General features: G+C 44.8%; 1 protein-coding gene across 1 annotated transcript in view; it reads left to right on the top strand.

The window, feature by feature from the left end:
* The window catches only part of RCN2 (reticulocalbin 2), a 176,898-nt gene that overhangs the window by 60,143 nt on the left and 97,305 nt on the right, over nucleotides 1-19,450 (top strand). The window contains exons 3-5 of the mRNA XM_086921907.1: nucleotides 8,704-8,809; nucleotides 14,173-14,369; nucleotides 15,687-15,800. Of these exons, the coding sequence (XP_086778033.1) occupies nucleotides 8,704-8,809; nucleotides 14,173-14,369; nucleotides 15,687-15,800 (417 nt within the window). The remainder of the gene's footprint in view (nucleotides 1-8,703; nucleotides 8,810-14,172; nucleotides 14,370-15,686; nucleotides 15,801-19,450) is intronic.

Genomic DNA, 19,450 nt, shown 5'->3' with positions numbered 1-19,450 from the left:
GGGTACCATTGTACCCTTCAACCAATCCAGCTGACTGGGGATGATTGGCGCTATGGAATTTCTGATTAATTCCAAGGCCCTTACACACATTCTTCATCACACTTCCAACAAACTCACTTCCGTTATCTGACCACACGACTCTAGGCATTCCATACCGAGGAAAGTATTCCTTCAGTAGGATTTTCGCAGTAGACAAAGCAGTATTGTCTTTGAGGGGATAGGCCTCGATCCATCGGGAGAATGCGCAAACCACAACCAAAACATATTTCAAGTTATTGCATCGCTCCATATGGATGAAGTCCAATTGGATCACCTCAAAGGGATACGAAGGAGGAGCAAAACTGCCAGGGGGAGTTGGGGTTCCTTTGCCAGGATTGTACATTATACACACCATACAATTCTTCACCAGACGTTCAGCACACTTCGTAATACCATCATTCTTCCACACAGGCGACAACAACTTGCAAATGCCTTTCGCGCTGATATGTGCTAACCCATGTGCCATTGTCACAACGGCCAGCACATACGCATCAGGCAACATCCATCTTTTCTGATCCGACAAATCAATCCAACAACCATTCACATCCAACTTTCCCGTACTTTCCTTCCACTTCGTCTTTTCCGTATCGGTGGCCTCATTCTGAATTGCTTTCACGCTCTCTATAGTATTTTCACACATACTCGATTCTGTAGGCCACCTAACCGAACTCGTCACATACATTCGAGTGCTAAGGTTCCGGGCAGTCTCCTTAGCAATCTCATCTGCAAACGCGTTACCACGACCAACATCATCCGTTACTTTACGATGCGCACTACACTTAACAATCGCAACTTGAGCAGGCAAAGTCAATGCATCCAAAAGATCATTCACAAGCTGGCCATGCTGTATTTTCGTGCCGTGTGACGTCAAGAAACCACGCTCTCGCCACAATCGTCCAAAGCTATGCGCTACACCGAAAGCGTACTGGCTATCGGTGTACACATTCACACGTTTACCTTTCGCTAACACGCATGCTCTAGTAAGAGCAATCAGCTCTGCAGCTTGGGCAGAATTCTGATTCAATCTCGCAGTCTCAACAACAGTATTCAACGTCACAACAGCATAAGCAGTAGTCACATCACCATTCGGCAACTTAAAACATGACCCATCCACATACAAAGTGCCGTCAGGGTCTTCCAATGGGGTGTTTTTAAGGTCCACTCGACCTTTTGTTTCCTCTTCTGTACGCAAGTAGCAGTCATGTTCTGTTACTGCATCTGACTCTGCACTAATCGGTAACAAAGTTGCCGGATTCAGGACATTACAACGTTTTATTTGAATGTGGCTTGCCAAAAGCGTCAATTCGTACCCAGACAACCTCGCACTCGTCAAGTGCTGAGTTTTCGTTCGATTCAAAAGAGTGTCGACTGCATGCGGAACCATCACCGTGAGCATATTATCCATGACCAATCCTGCTGATTGTCGGATGGAGACCGCAGCTGCCGCAGTTGCTCTCAAACAACTCGGCAATGCTCTAGCTACTGGGTCTAAGGTCGAGGAAAAATATGCACATGGACGTTGCTTACCACCAAAAGGTTGCGTTAAGACGCTCAACGCACAGCCTTCTCTCTCGTGAACATATAACGTGAACGGTTTGCTGTAATCAGGGGTACCTAACACAGGAGCCGAACACAATGAATCACGTAGTTCAGAAAAACTTTTCTGACATTCTTCCGTCCATGGTAAAGGAGTTGAAACATCCTTGCATGTAAGAGCCACCAATGGTTTCGCTAGCAATGAAAAATTAGGAATCCACTGCCTGCAGTACGATGTGATACCTAGAAAGGCACGCACATCTCTTTGGGTTTGTGGCACAGCCATTCGCGCAATCGCTGCAATTCTCTCTGGGGTCAATCTCCTTCCCTCCTTTGACAATAAGTGACCTAGATAGGTTACTTCTTGACAACAATATTGGAGTTTAGAAGGTGACACCTTGTGATTCAACTCACAGAGATGTTGCAGCAAAGACACCGTAGCAATTTTGCAAATGTCCTGAGTATCAGCAGCCACCAATAAGTCGTCGACATATTGAATTAAGGCCGCACCAACCGGCAACCTAAACGCATCCAGTTGACCCTTCAAAGCTTGACTGTAAATCGATGGACTTTAACAGTAGCCTTGAGGAGCGCATTTAAAGCGGAAGCTACGTCCACCAAGAGAGAAACCGAAAAGGTCCCTGCTCTCTTCGGCAATCGGGATGCTGAAAAAGGCATTTTTCAAGTCAATCACCGAAAACCATGATGCAGTAGCTGGAATCAGAGTCAGTAGCGCCGTGATGTCAGGCACAACAGGGAATTGAGGAACCACAATTTTGTTTACCTCCCGTAAATCGATAACAAAACGATAAACAGGCGGTTTGGTAGGATCAGTACGTTTAAGAATGGGCAGTACAGGGCTATTGCACACGTTTCCCCGAGTCTCCTCAATAACATCTTTCTCGATCAAATCATAAATGATCGCTAACAGTGCTCGTTCACCATCAAGGGAGATACGGTATTGGGGAATACGCGGCAATCGCACATTCGATTTCAACTGAACAACATAAGGGGAGATATCAAGTAGGCCCACATCGTTTGGACCCGTCGCCCACAAAGACGCAGGAAGAGAATCCAATTCCGGTGGAAGCTTATCGAGAGACAAATACATAGGAGAGACTACTTTCTCCCCAAACGTAAGCTTTACACCCGCAGGAGAACAATACAAAGTTGCATACAAACGTTTAAGCAAATCCAGACCCAAAAGATTTTCGCCACAACCAGTGGTCAAAATCAGTGGAGCTTCGAGCTCACGCGGCCCAATTTGAAGGGGCAAAGGGCGTGAAACTGGATTGCTAACGGGGGCGCCAGAGAATCCAACGGATACATTTGTTAAGCCAGACAAAGGTGCGCCAGGGAGTTTCGAATGCATAATGGAACTTTTCGCTGCACCAGTGTCCAACAGAAAAGGCTCAACGACGCCCGATGTAGCAACCGCGACGTAAGGCCCTCTCTGATCAACCGGAACTGATACCACTCCCTCTCCTTGTCTTCGGCTGTCCTAGTAATTACTGTCGTCAGTTCCCTGATCGACGTAATAATCGTCTACATTGTACTGCGCAGATCGTCCTTGCGATGATCCACGTTGGTCGAAACAGTTATTAGAATTTGATGAGTTGTCAGAGCGGTCGTTCTGAGCACCGCGACCTCTACCACGTAATGCATTCTGTGAACCACCACGGCCTCCTCTAGACGAATTACCACTATTACGATCATTTAAAGCAGGACAATCAAATTTAATGTGTCCCTCCTGTCTACAATAAGCACATTGATTGTACCCCAACGAAGATCTGTTGAAAGAGGAATCATTACGCGACTGCGATCGATTCGATTGCGACTGTGATCTATTCTGCTGAGACGCATTCTGATTAGAACGCGGCGGATATGCTTGCTGTAACAACACTTTAGTTTTCAGTTCTTTGGTCTTTTTATCAGCGCGGTCTTTTTCTTCTTTCTCTCTATTTTCATAATATTGTGCCGTAGCCAGAATCTGAGCTGAGGTAGAAACGGCCCACGCACTTTCTGAATTCTTCAATTTATTGCACAAATCGGGCAATAAGTTCGATACAAATTTATCCACAAACAGCCTTTGTCCACCCTCAGTACCCATATCCTGTCCACTATGATCAACGAATGTTTCCTCAAACCTCGTAAAGAAGTCTGAAACACTCTCATCTTTCTTTTGCTTACAGGCTGACAACTTGTCCCAATTTACCCTCATAGCTGGCATGAGCGTTTTCATTAACGTAATGATTCGCTGGGGAAGAAGTTCAATCAACTGATCGGGTTTAGTAGCAGCCGCTTGTCCAGCGTCTGCCGCTGTAATAGCAGCCCAATCACCACCTAATTCATTCGTGTGATCTTGGTGACGAATCTTAGCCCATACCGGCTGCGGTACGACGTTGCCAAACAACATGTCGATATCGGCAAGATTCATTACCGTAGCATCTACAAGCTGCGATAATTCCTTATAATACCCAGCAGGGTTTTTGCGAGGATCGGGCAAAGTTTGTTTCACCTGAAGCACTTCCGATCGTTTCCATGGGAGATGTATCCATATTCTCTGGAAATGTGCCGGAATTGGAGCGTTAGCATTAGTATTATCAGCGGGTACCCAAACCGGCGGAACTTCACGCATAGGATATTGGCCAGACTCGGCTTGTTGGCGTTCAAGATCCTCAACAAACAGTGCGTGAGGAATAGGAGCAAGGCGAAAAGACAGCAACTGCTCGATAGCACGCCGGACATTAGTATCGACTATCAGTCCAGTTGCGAACTGAAGCCGAAGATTAGACAGGGCGGTCAGCACCTCGTCAGGCGCAACAGCCGCTATCTGATCATGTAGGAGTTTACACATTTCGTCAAACACATATCTCTGAGTCGGTATGTTGAATTGACTAAATGTTTCAAGAACGACTCGGGGTGGATTTCTTTGCGGATTGTCCATCCAACCCATCGCCATATTATATAGCGCAGCGCGTTCCCTATTACCAGGAAGCTGGCTACGTCTCTGAGGACCATCAGAACCAGCGGACCCAAAGACAGGTCCGAGCGACTGGAAAAAATTTGTCGCAATGGGAGAGCTACGATTACGAGTAGAGGGACAAGAGTAAGACACAGGACTAACAAGAGGAGGAATAGAAGCGTTAGCAACAACAGGAGTTAACAACACAGGGGCAGTAGCGCGAGCAGGAGTATGTGGAAGCGGAGGAGCAGTAGGAATAGAAACAGGCACAGGAGCAGGAACAGTCGGAAGAGCGGGTGCAGGTTGAGGAACGGGTGGAGGAATAACAGGTGGAAGAACAGGTACAGCAGGGACCACAGGAGCTGCGGTACCCTGTACGTACGGGGGTGGCGACTTCATAAGATAGGACATTAAAGGATCCTCAACTGCCTCTTCCTTCTTATCCGACTCCGTAGGCAAAACAGGATAACATTTATCTATGGTCATACGTTGCAGCCTCTCAAACACTTCCTTATCCTTATCCTCCTTATCACGCTGAAACTGCTCAGCTTTCTTCACAATAGTAGCAACATTATCTCGCTCACTACGTTTATTCTGTCTGATCTCTTTCTGTCGGGCTTCTTTGCGCCACAACCGAAAGGCATCAAACATGGCCGGCCTAGATTTACGTTCGAACAACTTAATTTCCAAATTATCTAAGATCGACGCTTCGAAGCTACCGTGAGGTGGCCAACGAAGATCGCCGTCTTTCTTTGTATATTTTATCCAGTAATCATTAAAAGCAATCGGGCCTAGCCCATGTTTGCTATATAAGTCATAAGTAGGAGTTCCTACCGGAGGTATCGGACACGAGTCCTCCAGCAGGGAATCCGCACCACAAGGTCTACAACAACTGAACAAAGTACTGCGACCAGGCATCTTGCACACTAGCCGAGTTTCACAAACTTCAAGGGTTACGGGATTTACCAAGTCCCAGCAAGAACAAAACCCTCGGTCTTTGGCGGCTGCAGTCGTCAAACAAATACAACAACAAAGTTACGCTAGCAAAGTGTCACCGACAAAAACACTCACACAGCGTGTACAACAAAGCCACTAGTGTTTACAACAAAGACACTCGCTAAAAGTGTCTACAACAAAAACACTCGCTAAAGTGTTTACAACCAAGGATTCTGGGAGCGACCCACAAATACTTAACTCAAAGATCAATGGCGTCCTCAGGAAGGCCCGTCAATCGTCTCGCTATACCAAGGTCTACGCCAGGCGCCAAAACAGGTCTACAGTCAGGGCAGCAGTCCGTCGCAGCCGTCAGGAGGCGGGAATCTTCGCGGGAAAAGTCTTCGGCCACTTATTTCGACAACAGGATCGATGAAGCGGGGTGCACCTTCCCTCGGAGATTTCACACGAAGTTCCTCACGATCGTCGGGCTTGGACCGGTACCACTGATGCAGCCCCACGTTGGGCGCCAACTGAAGGACTGGGTTCTTTTGGACCCAGCGGTGCCAGGGCACAACACCTGAAACCTTCGTGGGTAACCTGTTCCGGCGTACAAGTCACAGAGACACGGGACACTTCCTTCGGCGTCAAAGAGTCAAGGTTTATTTACTGCAGGGAACACAGAAGTCACGGCAAGTACACAGCGTGCAACTTGGGGAGACTGCTTCAAATTGGTTATGTGGATCGCTCCTTTTATACAGTTTTTACCCATAGGCTAACATTAAACACAAAGGTTTACAACTCAGTTCCCACATCAAGCTCCCAGAGGGGTCGCTTTGGTCGCTTTGAAACACATAAGGTCCGGAACATAAGTGCGGAAACATTTGGCGGTTCCCAACTGTAAAAACCCATCTTCCCACCATTAGCAAATTCCAATCAGCAATCAAGCAAATCGAAACAGGAACGAAGACAGGTGCAGAGGAAGACGGAGACAGTGGGGAGATCGGAATGGGTGTAAAAGGGGAGGTGTCGGGAGCACGAGATACAGGCATCAAAGGGACGTGCCTAATGAGATGCACGGCTGAGACAATAAGTCCGTGCGGCAAGATGAGCCTCGAGCGGCGCCACCTGCCTTACAGTAGCAACCCCCTCGTCATAAAGACACTTTCAAAGGACATGTGTCTTCCGCAAATATCTTGGGAGTCCCAGGGTCGCGAAGCGGACAGCGTCCGTTCGCTGGCTACTTGAGGGCAAGAGACAAAATGGATGCCGTATCTAAGATGGAACCCGTGGGTACAGATGAAAAGCCCACGTAACAAACGAACGGTTTAAGTTAGCACAGCGAAACTGCGCACACTTACCAAACTCGTCATTTGCGGTTCATAGATACCAGACTCGACCATTTTCGTACGAGTCGGAAACACCACTTACAATTGTCACGGAACCTCAACATGAACCATCATGACCCGCAAGCACCTAAATACCTTCTTGGGTGTTTAGCCTCACTATATAAATCCACTTGATTGATTGAAGGTGGCATGACTGAATATTGATGGAAACACTGTTACTGTGCTACGGAAGTCAGCAGGGCACAGATAGTGGTGCATTAAATAATTTCATAGGCTGACTTGTGGCCTCTCCATAATACAGTAGGAAATAAACTGCAATCTCCTATATCACCTTTTCTTAAGAAATTTGCACATACAGTGCTTTTTTGGTTGCTCTTAGCGTCACACAAACTTTTCTGCAGTCATTGGGTGAACGGGCGCCTTTTTGGGTTACAACACCCTCAGAGGATGTAGTTGTGTCTGTCTGCTCCAGACAACTCCTGATCATGCAAAGAGAGCCGTCATGCTTCTGCAGCACAGCTGCCCGTTGCCTAGAGAGGTCTGCTTGCCAATGCTTGTTGTATATATTGTTTATTATGGCTTCTGTGACGTTGTCCATCATTGGTCTGAGGGTGGACGACTAAAATTCCCCTATCCTCAGTCCATTTCCAAACCTCATATGAGGCTGTAAAAAAAATAACCACATTATTTATTATCATCCAGAGTTTCACATGGCATATCAGACCATATTTAAGGCCTATGTATTGCAATATGTTTTTTAACAGTCAGAAAATTACTGGAATGTTGGCGTATAATCTGGAGAAATTTGAAGTTCTCCTTCTTCAATCTCCCATGGGCCATGTCTTCTGGCCACCTGCAAGATACTATCCCTGCCTCCAAATGTAAAAGTTGAATCGCAATCTAGCTGGGAGGGTACCAGGTCTAGAGGGATTGTGCTGGTACCTTATATGCTAATTCCATATCAAAGTGAAAGGTTTTCTGGAATTACTGTTTCTGTCAGCCATAATTCCAAAAATAAATCAACAAAGGAACCTTGGGCGTTCTTGCATAGCTCTGCTATACATATGTTATTCCTCCTTGAGCAGCCCTTGATATCTTCTGCTTCATCGTGCAGCATACATCCAGCTTCAGAGAGATCTTTAATTCTCTTTTGCATGTCACACATTGACGGATGCACAGTGGCAAACAGGACAACTTCTCGGGTGACCGCAAATATGTTGATCGATGATGGTGCCTGAATTTGATTCACGCCTGGGAGGCTTCTTTGGGGGCACACCTACTATTCCATTCACCAGGAACCAGCTGTGTTGCACTTCACACAGGGAAAAAGACGGCTATCCAGTTCGAGGTAGCGGAAATGTTTTCGAACCCGCTGCAGCAACTCTCCCATAGCAGTACTTGCGTGCAGGAAAGGATGGCAGCCTTGCAGCATGGGGTCAGCGGTGTCCACTAGGTCACAGTGCAGCTCCCAACAGGGCAAACACAGAGCTCAAAGTCTGCCAGCGCCATTTTGTTTCCAGCCCAGCTGACCGTTGCTCCCATCAAGGTCAAATATGAAACCATCCAACATCTTTCATTGTGTGTCTGGGGTCCTCTTCTTATCATGCACTACCACTGCTATTGCTAGTGCATAAACATGCCAATTTTCACAGCATAAATGGATTGTTGGGCTGGCGGCAGGAGAGCCTTTCCACAAAACATCCGCTGACTTCTTTGGCTCCAGGTGTACTCTCAGTCATATAACTGTGGAATCAAAAGTACGAAGGTAATGCGGTACAGTACTCCCCTTAGTTCATTTTTCAAACAATTGTATTTTGAACATGTGTATTTCTTGAAAATATGTGTTTTTGAGGTATTACATTTGTATGTTTTTTCCCAAAGGAAGATGCAGAGGAATTCGCAAAACTTAGTCCCGATGAACAGATAAGAAGACTTAAAGGTGTCATCAAAAAAATCGACTTAGATGAAGATGGATTTCTCACTGAAGGTATAATTCTAATGTTCATATATTGTGATTAACTTTGAAGTGCACTCAATACACAGTTTTGAGGAAAATGTCGAAGGCTAGTCATCTCTGCAGCAACTTACTTTTATTGCAGATGTAACCCTGTAAATCCTGACTTATTTTCAGGTTCTGATGGAAGGAAAACCCTGAAGGTTGAAGGTGCCCAGTAGTACAATGTGAAGTACCTAAAGTGCAGATAGAAATGTGAGGTCTCCAAGGACTTTTCATGTGCTCCAGAGAACGGCAATGGATTCTGGTCAGCATTCCTCCTAGGTGTACTGTTTAACACTGGTGTCCAAGGGCCAGAGCACTGGTGCACTCCAATTGGATAGCCAGGATACTACTGTCTCTAGACACTTAACTCTTTCAAGGTCTTCATGAGAACAGTTAAGGCTTTATCCAAGAGGTGGAGGTGGTTAGGAACTCTGATTTTCTATGTCACAGTGTAGAACACTTGACCACATCAGTGTTCAGTCTGTGCTGTTCTTTAGAAAACAAAATGATATTATCCTGTTCGCAAATCGAACAGTTGAAATGAAGACCTACTCAGAAAAGAGAAGGCGCTAGTAAATTTTCCAGCCAAGATATAACCCCTGGCCTTGACAAACTGGTGGCATTTATTTTTTCTTGTGTACTGCAAGCATATTCTCCAAAAAGAAAAAGGGGGAAAAAAAAAAGAAAATGGGTCTTCACCTAAACATGGCCGCCCTATACTTGTATTAAAAATATCACATTTAAAAACATTTACAGATACAGCTATTCTCCTTTAAAAAAATTTTTTTTACGGCAAGGCTGTCGATTTATTGTTAATTGTGAACCAGGCAAGAATAAATCACCACCTAACCAAGCACTCAAATTGCATCCAGGTACCATGATAGAATGTCATTTAAAAACGTTAAAAAAAACATTTGAATGGAGTGCAGGCAAAAACACAGCTGGCATTTAAAGTTAATGCAAAAATTGATGCAATTAAAAAGCACACTTTCAATCAGTTTACAACTTAAGACAACGAAAGTACTTTTAGGTAGATGTTGAACAGTGTACAGGCTTAGTACATTTACTCAGAGTGAAGGGAGTCAGTGGGTAAAGTGTTCTGACCAATTGATTCGTGCTGAATGCTGTTGTGGCCATAAGCAAAATGTGGAGGTTACTTGGACAGACAAATGGATGAAGTATGAAGTCCGCTTACCGGAAGCCCCTTTATGTATGTTTATTATGTATGATTTATTTGGGAAAAACAATAGTCAGTTGAGACATGTAAAGCTGTCTCAATAGCCAGACCTAATGATATGGAGCAAATCGGTGGGCTTGCATGATTGACAAGCTCACGGGGGGGGGGGCAGGCTTTACAGAAAATCTAACAAGGACAGGGTGGTCCATCTCCCAGAAGCTATACAGAGGATGTCGATTCCAGCAAGGACCACCTTTTCAAATAGGTACTTGAATTATTGTCAAAGGGGTTTGTGAGGCAGTAATTATCTTTGTAGGTCGGTGTTAATATATTTTGTTTAATGTTACGACACAAGTTGTGGATTTGCTGTATGGTCTGCACATCTTGGGACAGTGTTTAGTTCAATTGGTAGGAGGTGCTCAATAGATGGTGTTTACGTACCCACTCACCAGGGTAACAATAATTCCCGAGACCAAAAATGGCCCAGAGCTCAAAATTAATACAGCTACATCAGAGCACACTCTATCACTATATCTGTCATCCCAAACACAACCCAGGTTATTCAGAGAACAGAGATCAATGTAGGGCAGTCTCCCACCCGTGTATTTCCAACAGTTGATTGTTTCCAATATTCCAAGTTTAGAGGCTCCAAAAAATGTTTCAATCACAGTTCCAACAATCTGGTCTTTTTTGCAACTTTCCACTTTATTTCCAGTGATAGTGTGCTCTGGTGTAGCTGTATTAATATATTTTGTTTGTATGCATCATCGTTTTGTTTTCTGGTTGTTTTATGTTGTTCAATGTATTCAATGGTTAACGTAATTTGGCCGTGCCTTAAAGTTTACACTTTATAAATCATAAACCGATAAGTCAAACTAGTTCAATATTCTACCACTGAGCTCGTAGTCTACCCCAAGAATCTTCTACAAGTGCTTAGCAGGATTAGATACTTCTCTCAGGAATAAATACTTTTTTCTTTATCAATACTTGGATGATTAACCAGTTAGATAAATTACCTTTGAGTGAACAAAAAACCTCTTTAATGCACTTCATACAATACATTTGCAACGCTATGTGTGAAATGTCAAAAATCCCCTCTGAATCGCCCATAAGGTTTATTTTTGAGGAGTCATACAATACTCTAAATTGCTTAGGAGGAGCGAGTTTTAGCCATCCTTCAGAGAAAACATTTCTTTAATGATTACATTCTGACAGCAGGAATAATGCAATCAATGGGCAACACCATGATTTCTTGCATCCGGAAGATGCCAAGGGCAACAGAAGTTTGTAACACAAATACCTTGATGACGAGTGTCATCAAAGCTACAACTGAAAAGAAACATTATAATCATGCAGAGTACAAGAATCCTTAGAGTTTAGGAAACCGCATACAGTTGATGTAAAACAATAAAAACCTATATGACATTTCAGTAGTAATTAAACCCGACAGAAACAAAATGCCTCACTGAGTATCTCTCCATATTAGTTTGTCTAAGTTTCAAATGCCCAGGACTGCAAATGAATAAAGGAACAACATTTTATTTATTTAGATAAATATACATCTTAAAAATAGGTTGTCTGACAGTCTTCACTGTAAGAAAAAAGCATCAATGTTTCACCCTCCTTTGAGGACTTTGTCAAAGTATAAAACCATACCCTCTGTGCATGACTTTTAAAAGCCCACTCATCAAGTTAATGAGTGGTTGGAGTGGTTGTTGTCTAGTTAATACTAAGAACAATCATTAGCTACAATAGCTTTAAGGTGAGGCTTTTCTTGGTGTGAAGCTCAGAATTAATTGTCATCTCTAATTTGCAGGCCAATGGAGCGCATTGGGACAAAACTAATAGACCGTGGTATTGGTGTCCAGAGGAGAATGCATTCTGATCCACTTTCATGTAAAGTGGAGTCAGTCGCTCCTACAGTACGCTAGGGATCCACATTGCCCCTGTCCGTCTGTTATCTCGACTGAGAGGAAATGCTTGCTTTAGGAACAGTTGCTAGCTAGCGATAGACCTACTTAGTGGGGTGGCAGCTTTTTCTTTCGAGTTAATGCTTGAAGATCTTATTTAGAATGGAATTGCGGTAGAGAGGGAATGGTGTTGGAATGGAGCTAGTGATGAATAATATCTGTGCTACTAATTTGGGGTATTTTTGATGAGGTGCTGTGGGCTATCCCACCTATGCCGGGTGCTGCTGCCTCTTTTGGTGGGGTGATGGAGAAGGATGTAGCAGATCACGAGAAAGCCTATGGCTGGCCGGAGGATGAGGCCGCCCTCTGGTGACACAGGATCCTATAAGCGCTCCTCTGGTCCTCATGAACGCCACCCTACGGTCATTGGCAGGTAAAGGGGAGGGGCCAAGCGCAATATTCAGTAGCATACATGTACAGTACAGTCCAGTTATTTTCTTTAACGGAACACGCGTCCTCAGCCCATTGCAAGCCACGTGCTAATCCTAAGAGCCTGTTATCTTTTAACATCCGCCCTCTCCTCATTGATTCACTTTCCCCGAACAATTGGAGGTGGGCCTCCCGTGTGAGTAGAGCTCACGCTATCTAGACGTCAGCCAATGAGGTGTGCGAGCTAGACAACGGGGACTGGTCGTGTGATGTGACACGCTGAGGGTGACGACTGCGTACGTTGAGGAGGTTGGTTGATCAGATTTTTTTCGCGACATTTTTCTGGGAGGAGCGCTGTGAAAATGAATACGCCACTTGCTTTAATATCTCAGCCCTCTTTGAGGTGGGTTTTACCTGATACTTAAGCAGTTTGCAACAAAAGGTAAGTCGTCTGACAGCACGGATGCGTAAGAGACGGGATCCCACCCAGCCGGTGTTGTGTAAAAAAAAAAAACAGTAGGAGCAGAAAAACGAAAGCCATAGAGGATAAGTTTGACGAGGAGAGGAGGAGAGGAGGAGGCAGCAGGGGGAGGGGAGAGAGGAGGGACCCTGCGCCTGTTTCCCTTGCGGGAGCAAGCAGGGGCACCATCTGGTTGCAAGTTAATTACAAACAGATGGTTTCAAAGCTCGCTCCCGCAAGGGAATCGCCAAACGTGCACGCGTTGCCATTGAAAGCAATGCAAAGCGTGCACGTTTTTGGGCGAAAAAGTGACTCTATTTCATGCGCACTGCGTAGGCGAGGCCTACAAATGCTACAGTGCAGCCCCAATGATAAGTCTATGGGACAGATAGCCTTTCAATAGTGAAAAATGAAATACACAGTATCAGAGCATGTCACACACATCAGTACATGTTCTACCTTCCACATACACTGCAAACTGCCCATGAGGGTACCTAGGCCCTACCATAGGGGGCGATACATGTAAGAAAGGGGAAGGTTTCAGCCTAGCAAGTGGGTACCCTTGTCAGGACAACATGGCAGTTTACAGCTACTACAGTGGTAGGTCTGAGATACATTTACAGAGCTACTCATGTGGGTGGCACAGCCAGTGATGCAAGCCCACTAGTAGCATTTGATTTACAGGCCCTGGCACACACCGTGCACTTTACTAGGGACTTACCAGTAAATCAAACATGCCAATTATGGATAACCAATCATTGTCACAATTTATACAGAGAGCATATGCACTTTAGCACTGCTCAGCAGTGGAAAAGTGCCCAGAATCCTATAGCCAACAAAAACAGAGTCAGAAAAATAGGAGGCAAAAGGCAAAAAGTATGGGGATAACCCTGTCAAAAGGTCCAGGTCTTACAGAGATATATAACTGTTTCTTCCCTTAAAATCTCTCTCACATGTAAAAGAATCTAAAAGCTGTATTGATTGTAAAAGCAGGGGGATAGATGGTTGGTAATTTGTTTTGAATTTAATGAAGCAGTTTCTGAGGTTAACCTCATCAGAGCTTCGAACGTTCAGCGCCCAGTGCTGAACGTTCGAAGAACGAATGCTGGCCAGACGGCCAACGGTCGTGCGCAGCACTGGGGAGGTAGTGCTCGTGACGACCGTTGGCCGTCGGCAGCAGTTAAGGGGTTAATGTTTTTTTGGCAGTGCCACTAATTCTACCCTATTATGTGAGACCTGTTTTGGCAAATTAAATTGAACCTCACTGCACTACATTATAAAACATTGTCCATTTGTATAATATATTTTTTGATCATTGAAAAGTTTGTGTTAAAGACGTGAAAACTAATTGTGAGATTCTTAACACACTTTGCAGCGGAAATCAGTCACTGGATCCAAAAGTCTTTCAAGCATTATAGAGATGAAGATGCAAAACAACAGTTTATCGAATATGATCAAGATGGTGATGGAGTAGTAACTTGGGAAGAGTACAATATTCAAATGTATGATCGCTTTATAGATTTTGATGAAAACACCGCACTGGATGATTATGAAGAAGAATCATTTAGACAGGTAAGGGAAAATATTTTGGAAATGTTAGTGTACACTCTGATGTCCACATGGTTTGGAACCTTCTTGCCGCCAAAGAGGTTTCTCCTAGATTTTCTTCCTCTGCAATTTAAAATGAGACAGAATCCTGTCTTCCACAGTCTTCTGTGCTCCCCACCTGTTGAAGTCAGAGAAACTGGACAGCTTTGTGATTTAGCCCTAATTGTTCAAAGGACTGAAAACCTTTGTTTTGCTTTTCAGTGCTGTAAGTGGATTTGGAGTATCATTGTATTTTCCTTCCCTTTTGTTGTGATTTACTAAACTCCTTGTCCGTTCTGAAAATAATGAAAGCTCTGCATACTTATGTGCTCTCCGGTTTTTTTTTTTAACCCCCCAGAGTCCCAGCCTATTTAACGTTATGACAATGTTTGGAATTTGTGAGTCATGAGTTTCTCTGTAAATTAATCTTTGCATAGGCAGTTCTTTTTGTAGGGGTAATATTTTAAATTGATTATTTTCTCACAGACTATAGTTCCCATCTTTTTTAAAGAAATGCTGATTAAGTAGCATACCAGAATTTAATATTACCGTGTGGTAATGTCCTGGTTGAAAGCAAAGCTATAGAGTGTTCAGTCTGGATTGGAAAAATGGCTTAGAAGATTGCGATTGGGAGAGGGCATCTCAGGCCCCCTATGGAAGGAAGGGTGACATTGCCTGAGACTCCCTTCCCCACTATGTTGAGTGTCCTGGGCACATACCTGGATTTAGACCTGCAGAGTGCACCCTTCCATTGTTTGATCACTAATTTTGTTACAGCTTTATGGCTCTCGATAGACCGAGAAGGGCATAATATGCCCAAAGAATCCTCTCAATGTGGCCACATCTACTCAGTAGTGATATCTGTAGAAGTCACTGTTAATCTTGTTTGCCCAGAGCTAGCCTGGCCTAGCCCGGTAGAGTTTGCCCACTTGTTCACTTTATTGGGGACAGGATTGAGGAAGATGTAGGGCTAGAAAGGGAGAAATCTCATTCCTGAAAGCTACCCTGAAGAAATTTAGGATGGCTTTCACTGGTCTGAAGTCAGCATGTGTGACTACATTTGGCCAGAAAGTACACTAGGTGGTTTAATATCGGACATTGGGTGGCAATTACCTTTGTACTTCTCATGGAGGGTACATTAGCCAACGCGAAAAAGAGCTACTAAATACTGACACAAAAAGTTTTTTTTAAAAAAGGAAAAGAAGCTACCCCCAATCTATGACTTGTTAGTTCTTTAAATTCCTTTTGTTATTCAATTTATTTGGAAATTAATAGATTTTAAAAACAATGTTGTCTTTAAAGATTCACTTGAAGGACAAGAAGCGTTTTGAACATGCTGACATAGATGGGGTACCTGGGCTGAACGTAAATGAATTCACCGATTTTGAACACCCTGAAGAGACCGAGCACATGATGGTAAGGTTTGTTCCATCTTCACACTGGCACGTTGCATGCACTGTGTCTGTGGAGAACGTTTTCTCTCACATTCAGTCCTGGGTGACATGAAGGTGTTATAGATATTCTTTAACTTGTATTTGATGCATTAAATTAAATATTTTCCAATGTCCGGCATCATTTGCTCAGATGGTGAAAGTATGTCATGTTCTGTAAAAGTTGTGCAAATCTTAGGGGCCAATTACAACTTTGGGCTCCGTATGTTCCGCCACTGCCAGCCTTTTCATGGTAGGGAGCTCGTCGTGAAATTGCTGGCGGTGGAGAAACTCGTAATATACTCAGCGGTCCCGCTCAGCATGTTACATTGGGCCTCCGCTGTACCACCGCAGGCGGCGGTCCACTGCAGGCGGCGGTCCAACGCCATTACAACTTTGAAAGTCGTAATCCAGCAGACGGTGGACCGCCACTGCTGAGAAGACCGCCGCACTTGTAATCAGCCCCTTAAATTTTCTTTAGCTCTTTTCACCTTTGTGTAACAGATACTATTTAACTTCAGTTCTGATAGCAGGAAATATATGCAGAGCAGTAGAATATGTGATTGTGAGTCATTATAAAAATGTAATTTGTCGGAAAATTACTTTTAAAAGTAAATTATTTTAAAATGGCATGTGCTGAAACTCTTATCATTATGTATGTATCTTTAAAATTCATGAAACTTGAAGATGGCTATGTCCTTTGAAGAGTCCAAGGATGACACAGTGTTATTGTTAAGAAGAATGCGTTTATTTACAAAAGCAGCACTGTGTAGACTACCACCATATCTAATGAACTGTGTGTTTTTTTTGTATACAACTTTCAATTCTTTGATAATGTTACATAGGGACTGATTTTATAGTGCGTAGTATTGGTTGAACTCCATCAGGGTGAAGAAGTAAAATACTCAGTCGCTGTTAGAAATGGGAATTCTGGTTTGACGACCCCCCCCCGTTATTTCCTTAAAGCCGACGATCCCCCCCCCCCCGTTATTTCCTTAAAGCCTACACCTGCCCCTCCCTGTCCCCTTGTATAATATTGTATATAGATTGTAAATGGGTAGGCTTTACATGTGCAATGTACAAATAATCTTTCTGTTGCACTAAATCACTTTGAAATCTATCCTTACACCTTCCTTCACCTGAGCACCAACTCTTTTTCTTGCCTTTCCTCTTTTGCTGAATTTTATGAATTTGTAAATAAACTGCATTAACATTTGTTATATTCTTGTTGTGTTGGGTTTCCTGCATTTTTTGCATCTTTTGAGCTGATTAAGCTAATAATACATCTCCATGTGTGTGTATGTTCAGATGTAGTCTGATCTTTTGTTGACTGTGAAGTAATAATAATTCACATCATCATTCGTGTTTAAAACTTGTATCTAGGACCGCCTTCTTTTTATATACATTCATTTACCCAGGTCCTATTGATTTCTTGGGTCTACCCCATTGTTTTCAATGTTCTGGTTGGCTAGGGCATGCGCCTAAGCCAGGCAGAAACCACCATTCTAGTCAGGGCAAGGGAGTTACACACTGAAGATTACCCATGCTCACCCCATTGGTAGCTTTGCAGAGCATTCAGGCTTATCCTACAGGCAATGTGTAAAGCGTTTGCGCAACACACACACACACACACACACACACACACACACACACACACACACACACACACACACACACACACACACACACACACACACACACACACACACACACACACACACACACACACACACACACACACACACACACACACACACACACACACACACACACACACACACACACACACACACACACACACACACACACACACACACACACACACACACACCACCCCCCCCCCCCCCTCTATCCACATGGTAAATACTAGCATTATACCATAAATGTATGGTGACATAACCGTTATTTAAAGAAATGTCATCCTGTTTTTTAATTTCCCATGCTGTCCAGCTGCTTGCCTATAGTTCGTGAAAGAAAGCACAGGGAGTCAAAAGAAGCACAATTTTCCGTATACATCAATTTTTGAAAATAAATGCAGACCGAAAACATATTGTTTTCCGTCTGTATTTATCTGTAAAAATCCAAAAAAAACGGAAAACGGGGAGCCTTACTCATAAAACACATTAGAATGCAATCACATATACACACTGTGCCACCTGCCACTAGGTATCACTTTACAGGGGATTATATACATTACAGGGCCAATCAGGTCACTGTCTTAACCATTAGCACACACAAGTAGTGAAATACAAACCACCAGTTGTGTAAACACATTAGGCAGAAAAGATCATCAGTAATGTATCATTTTCATATTACCTCATGCCCCTCTTAGGCATACACCCGAATCGCTGGAGGTGACCCTTACACCATATCACCTCAGGCCCCACCTAAACATAGGGGGCCACCATCAGGCCTACTGGCATTGACCTGGAGGGCCCGTTGTCCAAAAGTCAGGCTTCTCCTAACTAGGTGTCCATCAAGCAGCTGCCAGCGATCTGGCTGTGCAGCTGGGAACACATATCCTTGCCCTCAAACTCAGGGCAACACAAAAGCGACCCTGGGCAGTCTCTGTCCCCGAGGGGGGAGGGAAACCGATACCTTGCTCCCCCTCCTCTGCCACGGATTAGGAAGCGTGATGCTCCCACCTTCACGGTGACCAGAGCTCAAATGTACAGAAGCTCAGCTCCACTCACCATTCCTTGGGGGCTGAGCGAGTTACATGGCAGTCAACCCGCCACCGATGGTCCAGGCCCCTGTGCTCCTCCGTCTTACGGGCATGGAGCACGAGCCTGCTTCGCCTGCCTACACCCAGACCCCGCCTGGATTCTGTCTGCTTCCTTCTGCGGATCGGCAAGGCAGGGTAGGCTCCCGGCAGGATGCAGACTCTGCGGCGCCTCTGCCACCACCAGGCAACGCCTGACTTCCACTGATGGGGGCGTCCGCCCTCGCCGTCAGTTATTGCTGCACGACCCCACCCACACTCAGGCAGCAGCTGCCTGGCTTCTGGTCCCATCTCCGTGTCCCATTCTGGCGGCTCACTTCCTTTGCCACCGAATACGGAGCGAAGCCTCCGCAACTTCTTGGATTGGGGAAGGCAGCCCCACGCCCACAGCACGGCCACACGGTGCTCCGGACATGAATCGAGGGAAAGACCGGGCGATCTCCTCACTGCGCAAACGCACACTGTGCCCTCCTTATCTAGGAAAGTTGAGTTCTCTTCTCGGGCTCCTAGAACAGCATTGGCCAGCCCTCTCCCCGTTGTGGGGAAATAAGTAGTCAAACGGCTCCAGCGGTGACTAGATGCACAAAGCTCACCACACTCTACTTGTATGGGACAGCAGGGCACTTCCAGCGCGCTGATTGCTTGCCAGGGAAATTTAAGCACTCACAAAATGCTCAGTCCCCAAAGTCCCACAAGGCAGAGCTGGGCCCATGCAGGCCAGCTCACAGGGCCCTCCAGCAGAGGGGTGGTCCTTTGTGGTGGTTCCTCCTGGCGCCCAGCAGTCCTTCAGCAGCACAGTTTCCAGCAGGTACCAATAATAGGGTCACAGCCCCACTATTTAAATCAGTTAGTGCCTTTGTTCTCCCCCTGGCACAGGCCTAATCCCAGCACAAACTAATTCTGGGGGTACCTTC

Source organism: Lissotriton vulgaris, chromosome 5 (assembly GCF_964263255.1).
Source record: "Lissotriton vulgaris chromosome 5, aLisVul1.2, whole genome shotgun sequence".
NCBI classification, from domain to species: Eukaryota; Metazoa; Chordata; class Amphibia; order Caudata; family Salamandridae; genus Lissotriton; species Lissotriton vulgaris.
Note: the sequence above shows the minus strand (reverse complement) of the source record. Positions and strands in the feature narration are given on the sequence as shown.